The sequence below is a fragment of the Poromitra crassiceps genome, assembly GCF_964638095.1.
Source record: "Poromitra crassiceps genome assembly, chromosome: 10".
Taxonomy (NCBI): domain Eukaryota; kingdom Metazoa; phylum Chordata; class Actinopteri; order Beryciformes; family Melamphaidae; genus Poromitra; species Poromitra crassiceps.
The window spans coordinates 14,638,371-14,645,870 of NC_139631.1; the positions used below are offsets into that span (position 1 = coordinate 14,638,371).

A 7,500-nucleotide genomic window follows, 5' to 3' on the forward strand; every position below is an offset into this window, starting at 1 on the left:
TTTCACCATTTTGTGACATTTTATAGACCAAACTACTAATCGATTCGTCAAGAAAATAATCAACAGATTAATCGACAATTAAAATAATCATTAGTTGCAGCACAAGTTTTAATGCTCATTATGTGACAACATGGAAGGAAACAAAGGGTGATTTCCCTCCTGTGTGGACATGGACATCCAAGGTATTCTATTCTATTCCATTCCACGTGCAGAGCTACACTTGCACATTTAGGGCGTGTATTCATTTTCTACAGAAGAATATTAATTCCTCCACATTTAAAATGGACTTTGACAGTTTAAAAAAAATGCATAATGGAAACAGACAATTAACAGATGGTGAGGTCAAACACCTAGGAGGTTCTTGCGTAGGAAATCGCAGCGAGCCTGCGAAGCCTACGTTGCATATGAAAAGTCATTGTGGAAATAAGACATGTTGAAGCAAAACATTCTGCAGGTGAACTGACCACAGAAATGCTTATTTATACACATGCATGAGCGCAAGAGAACGGAGCAGCTTTCAAAATAAGAGTCAAATATTGCTCTCCCTCTCTCTTTCCGACCAAAGAAAAGTCAACAAGTAAAACACTGGTCGCCTTTCTGAAATTTCCCGTACTTCTCATCGCAGCTTCCCAGAATGATCATGCCACATTAAAACATGGAAAATGTGAAATCAGCTTCTCTACATGCAGTAGATATTGGCTGGCCCATCTCGGCGCTAGCTTCCTGACCACAGAATACCTTTCTGAACAAACCCTTGCAGCATGTGTTACTGGTCCTTTGAGAAGGTGCTGCTGGGTATGTTACTATAACTCGCCGTGTACATCGAGTCCTCTTGCAGTCTTACTGAGTCCCTTTACCAAGAGTTGTTTTCATAAAAGTGCTTGTGAGACATCTCACATAATGGCTCTGACAGCTGAACATTTAGCCCACTTCATAGAAAATACCAAAATATATATTGTGTATCACCATTCAGACTAAAAATACAGAGATATGATTTTTGGGTCCATATCGCCCAGCCCTACAGTAAAACCCATGTAGGGTGTTTCTATCCTTTTGGAGATTGTTTCCAAGCTCCCTCGCTCGCAGTGTGTCATTAGCTGCAACCACTGTGGTCACACTGGCTAGTTAAAGCGAAGCGCGGCTGTCTTCTTCATTGCCATTGCTCCTGCCCGCCCATGTGGAAGCAGGGGAGCGTAGCCTAGCGTGGCTACCTCCTGAGAGGTAAAGGCATTACTGTACACCGCCCACGCCACTCTCCCTTCACACAACCATAAAGACCTCCTTCACAGAGGCAGGCCAAGGGCTGGCTGGGGGGTTAGGGGGGGCGAGGCTGGACTCAGGGGAGCGAGGTAGATGGAGAAACGAGGAAGGTTTTCTGGGGGGGTTGGGGGGGTGGGGGGTGGGGAGAGAAAAATTGCTTGAGTTAGCGTAACAATAAAAAAAATTGGCTGGAGTCCCTAAGTGCGTCTGTGTGCAGTTAACCTGGTTGTTAACACTGAAGGAAATGCCACCCAGCAAATGGAGTAGAGCTATAAAAATAACACAACATCTGTACAAATGTTGCTCACACTTGCTTCTCCTGACCCCTATAGGTACCTAGGGTTCTCCTGACCCCTATAGGTACCTAGGGTTCTCCTGACCCCTATAGGTACCTAGGGTTCTCCTGACCCCTATAGGTACCTAGGCTTCTCCTGACCCCTATAGGTACCTAGGGTTCTCTTGACCCCTATAGGTACCTAGGGTTCTCCTGACCCCTATGGATACCTAGGCTTCTCCTGACCTCTATGGTTACCTGCTTCTCCTGACCCCTATGGGTACCTAGGCTTCTCCTGACCCCTATGGGTACCTAGGCTTCTCCTGACCTCTATGGTTACCTGCTTCTCCTGACCCCTATGGGTACCTAGGCTTCTCCTGACCGCTATGGGTACTGCTTCTCCTGACCCCTATGGATACCTAGGCTTCTCCTGACCGCTATGGGTACTGCTTCTCCTGACACCTATGGGTACCTAGGCTTCTCTTGACCCCTATGGATACCTAGGCTTCTCCTGACCACTATGGGGACCTAGACTTATCCTGACCCCTATGGGGACCTAGACTTATCCTGACCTCTACCACTATGGGTACCTACTGTAGGCATCTCCTGACCCCTATGGGTACTGCTTCTCCTGACCCCTATGGGTACCTAGGCTTCTCCTGACCCCTATGGGCACCTAGACTTATCCTGACCTCTATGGGTACTCGGCATCCCCAGCGCCAGAGACCAACCTGGCCCCCGAGAAGAAAAGAGCTCTTCATACCATGAGCAGTCTTCCTTAACACTCGCTAACTTTCCGCCTCTCCCTTTGCTTCGCTCTCTCTTACTCTGGCTCTTTCTGTCTTCCCTCTCCAAAGCGTTATCGTTCCCTGGCCTTATCTTCCTATCTCACACACACACACACACACACACACACACACACACACACACACACACACACACACACACACACACACACACACACACACACACACACACACACACACACACACACACACACACACACACACACACACACACACACACACACACATACACCAGAGATGCTCACAAGTCATTTTTTGCAAGTCCAAGTCAAATCTCAAGTCTCTCATGGGTGAGCGTTCTATCACCTGCTGGATGTCTTCCGGTCTGCATGTACTGTATTATCCTCACTCCTTCATCTAGTATTAGCATTGATTAGCTGACATTATTATTAATAGAAATGTCCTTAATGCGCGAACAAATGGCAACATAAAAATAAAGATTGTTCACGAGTCCCAAATCTCGAGTCCCACTACCTACTCCGATTCCCATGCAAGCAAGGCCATAAGGAACGAATGGTCGCCCGGCGCAGAGAGAAATGTTAACAGCCACAGATCAAAGGCAGAACACCTCAGCAGAGATCCGTGCTGTGGCATATCAAAATAAAACATCTCGCTTTGCAATTTGCCAGGGTTGGAAAAGATCTGGTCTTCATTTTGAGGCACACAAAATACCATAGCTACTACTGTACGTGCATTCACAACTGACGAAAGCAGAAACACACACTCAAAACACACACACACACACACACACACACACACACACACACACAGACACACTGAGCTGCCTCAAAGGGACCACGTGTTTCAGCTCTCCTCATTGAAAGAGGACACAGCAGTAGAGCAGGGAGGGAAGGGAGGGAGGAAGAGAAATGGAGAGAGAGAGCAACAGTGGAGAGAGAGAGAGAGAGGGGGGGGGGGGCAAGGGAGAGAGCTGGATTCCAGAGGATCTGGATTGAATTTAGCAGCGGGATACGCAACAACTGTATGTCTTCAAGCTGTCACGGGAAGCCCAGGCGGCACGGCTGGCGGCCTCACGGCAACCTAACTTCCCTCACAGGCACAGGAAGTGATGTCACAGGGCCGCACACCACGCCTGCCTCCTGCCTCCTACTGGCGAGGGGGAGAGCGGTGCAGAGTAGGAGCAACATGGAGCTGATTCAGTTGGAGAAACAGCCCCAATAAGTAGAGGGGAGGGGCTGCTAAGAAAGAAGAGAATAGAGGGGGAGAAACACATCCAGACACACACACACACACACACACACACACACACACACACACACACACACACACACACACACACACACACACACACACACACACACACACACACACACACACACACACACACACCACCACCCAAACACAGGAGAAATCCAAGGAGATAGAGAATAGAATACTCATTTAATCTAATCATTTAATCTAAATCTGTGTGTGTGTGTGTGTGTGTGTGTGTGTGTGTGTGTGTGTGTGTGTGTGTGTGTGTGTGTGTGTGTGTGTGTGTGTGTGTGTGTGTGTTGGCAGGATGTAGCGTGTGGGAGGATCACGCTATTCCCCCCAGAGGAGGCGCTAGTGCAGCCACCAGGACTCATACCCCCACTGGCTTGTGTCTGTAGGAACGTCTGACCAAGCTGGAAGGACCGCTGCCGGGAATTTAACCCGGGTGTCCACGGTGGTAGGCGAGTGCTTTTACCTCTCTACACTACACTACCCAGGAGGCCCCGGAGATGTTTGTTTCTGATCCAAATCTACAGTTTCCTGCCAAAGAATGCAGCCGTGCATCCAGGGGGTTTTCTTTGGTGCTTTTTTGGAGGTGGTCGTGTATGGAAATGCACGTTAAGAAGTGTTATCAAATTGAGTCGACGGATTGATTGTGCTTTTCCTCCATTTTGGAAGTCATGACAGGACTACACACATGGTGGGTGGACTACAACCACCTGCTGTAAAGCTTTGTCAACACAGCCATTTATTCAAATCAAATGTTGCTATGGATAAATGAATATCAAACGGCCCTCATTTGCATTTAAATGCACAGTATTAGTAGCCAACACCTTGATGGCTGCAGTCTGATTTGATATCACCTGTGGTGTTAAGACATGGGCCATTTTCCAGCTAATGACTTAGGGTTAGGGCCCCGTTGCAGCCTGCAGCATGCTCTCTCTTCTCATACGGACAACTGAAGCTGGAATCACTGCAAACGTGTTCAACTGACAACCCCAATGCTAAGAGGAGGCATCTTACTGTCAGGGCCCTGCACGTACACACACGCACGCACACGCACGCACACATGCACGTAGGCACGCACGTATGCAACTATGCACGCATACGCACACACACGCACGCGCGTGCGCGCGCACACACACACACACACACACACACACACACACACACACACACACACACACACACACAAATCTCTAGTCTGTAGCTAGCAAATGGGACAAATGGTTTAAATGAAGAGTTAATAGGTTTTTCAGAGGCGGGTTGCAGCCCCAGCGAGGGCTTTAAATTCCTGGGCTCGGTAAAGTCATCAGAGAGAGAGAGAGAGAGAAGATAGGGAGAGAGAGAAAAGAGGGTGGGAGAGAGAGAAAAGATAGAGAGAGAGAGAGAGAGAGAGAGAGAGAGAGAGAGAGAGAGAGAGAGAGAGAGAGAGAGAGAGAGAGAGAGAGAGAGAGAGCGTTTATAAGCCAGGTGTGGCTCTCCCTGCCTCGGCCACAGACCACAAAGCACACACTCACACATACACACAAGCATGCAAAAAAAAAACACGTCCAAATGGCTTTGACACTGCTGTCGATAAGTGGAACCTCTGACAAAGCGAGCGTTTAACCCCTGATGTTCTGCTTTTGAATGACGGCAGTCCGACATGACAGGAGCAGACTGAGAGGAAGGACACGGGACGCACCTGGTTGAAGTTGATGGGCTTGTCTCTGCGTCCGGTCTGCACCAGCAGCTTGTAGGCCAGCACGCCGTCATCAGAGCCGTTCCTGTAGCTGTTGAGGGTGATGCGGCCGGCCTCCCAGTCCCTGTCGAACGCCTGCTGCAGCGCTGCGGGGGGACGCACAGCACCAGAGACAGGTTGGATCATGGGAATACGAGTCAAGCTAACATGCTGCTAGCGCTATCTTTGTTCATTCTTCCCCTGCAACAAACTTGATAAGCCTACAATGGAGGCTCCAGGAAGACTTTAAAGACGTGAATCAGTTCACAATAAAATACATGTAACACAACAAGGCATAATAGGGCTGGGGAATAATTCAATATGATCATTTATTGTCTTTCAGCGGATTCATATCGTGATGGTTATGATGATATAGTGACACACAACGCTGTTGTATAAATTGAGGATAACAAAGCAAATTGTATAATATAGTTTTGTTTGACATTGCACTTCATTTACTTTGCAGTTCAATGCGATGAACATCAATTTGCTTATCCAATGTAACATAACATTGCATATCGTGATACATATGTAAATGTATGTGTATATGTATATTTATATGTATATGTATGTGTACTGTATGTAAATCACACAATTAAAAAAAGACAAAAAACGGTTGATTTGAACCATAGGCCCTACCGCCCAGGCCGACAGCACAATAAGATACAGCACGGTACAACGGAACACATCACAACACAACCCAGCAGCCCAAACCTAACCCTATAATAAGCCTGACTGATTTAATATGATAACTCTGTTTTAGTCTCGCCCGCCACACCCGACTTCAAAAGCCCAGAATCGGTTGCTTTTGATTCAGGGCGATCATTAGGGATATATCAGCAACATGTGTGTCTCTCTCTGTATTACTCTTTAATCCATATGTGGATGGCTGCCCTCCCCTCCCCTCCCCACCCCCTCAGCTCTCCCCCATGGCCCATGCTGTGGTCCGTCTGCGGGACATGTTGTTTTGGGTCTCGCTCCTCGGCCTGTCTGGCTCCAATTTGTCCCACCAGAGCAGAGAGCAATATCAGACCCAGTCCTCTCTCTCTCTCACCCACACACTCTCTGTGTGGTTCCCAGCCTGCTCACACACACACACTCTCACAATGTGTTTGGCCCTAAGAAACAAGTCAGTGAGTGCACTTACTCACCGGCGCTCTCCACTTGGCTTATAGTGAACCCAACTCTCTGTTAGGTGGATGATACATGTGGCTTATAGTAAACCCAACTCTCTGTTAGGTGCATGATACCTGGGCGAGCAGCTACATGCTATTGCTCAGTAGCACTTCGCCATTCTCAGGCACTGTATCAGTAGTGGGGATAGAACCAGCAACCAATTGACTACTATTGAGAGATAGACAGCTTCCCTTTCAAACTTACCAACGTACAGAGGACCTCCATGGAAATAAACCCCTCAGGCTTTCTTGTGTTTTTTAATCGTTGACAATTTTGAAAATCGTATATGGCGATTGATATTACGTATGTTGAGCATCTTGAAATCTGTTTTCAGGTCAATTAAACACTGAACAACGACCATTATTGTTGCTTCTGACCCCTTCACTTTCAAAGCTTGAAGATTTGAGCCTGAACCCAAACCTGAAAATGTATCCCAGATTCCCAGTCAAGTCCAGTAGATCCAAAGTCCAAACCCAAGTGACCGAGTGAGAACCTTCACCTGGCCCGACTCAAACGCAATCCAATGGACTTTCAGTTGGGTTAAATGTTAAACACAAAGCTATCAGTTGGGTTAAATGTTAAACACAAAGCTATCAGTTGGGTTAAATGTTAAACACAAAGCTATCAGTTGGGTTAAATGTTAAACACAAAGCTTTTTGTTTGTACCTTGCAGCCAGTCCCTGAAGTAGTGAAGCCACATGGAGGGCAGCTGTCCGTTGTCCTCCTTGAGCACGTAGCGGACGGAGTGGAACCGCTGGTGCAGCTGGTGCAGCAGAGGCTGGATCTGGGCGTATTCGGCGTTCTGCGTCACCACATACATGTTGTAGAAGGAGAAGAACTTGAACTGGGCGCCGATGAAGTCGTACTCGCTGGTCTCTCTGGGCACGATGTCAGTCAGCTCCAGGCCATCCCTCACCCGGGTCGTCCCGTACAGACTCACCCCCAGCAGGCACAGGAACAGCACTATCACAACCCACTGGAGACAGGACGAGCGATAAGATCATCAAGATCATCATAACATAATCCAACAGAGTGCAACACTTTTT

General features: G+C 47.8%; 1 protein-coding gene across 1 annotated transcript in view; it reads right to left on the reverse strand.

Annotated features, from left to right (window-relative positions):
• ptch1 (patched 1) overlaps positions 1 to 7,500 on the reverse strand; it is a gene marked incomplete at its 5' end in the record, with an annotated part of 68,175 nt that overhangs the window by 15,322 nt on the left and 45,353 nt on the right. The window contains 2 exons of the mRNA XM_083643884.1: positions 5,243 to 5,385; positions 7,121 to 7,430. Of these exons, the coding sequence (XP_083500010.1) occupies positions 5,243 to 5,385; positions 7,121 to 7,430 (453 nt within the window). The remainder of the gene's footprint in view (positions 1 to 5,242; positions 5,386 to 7,120; positions 7,431 to 7,500) is intronic.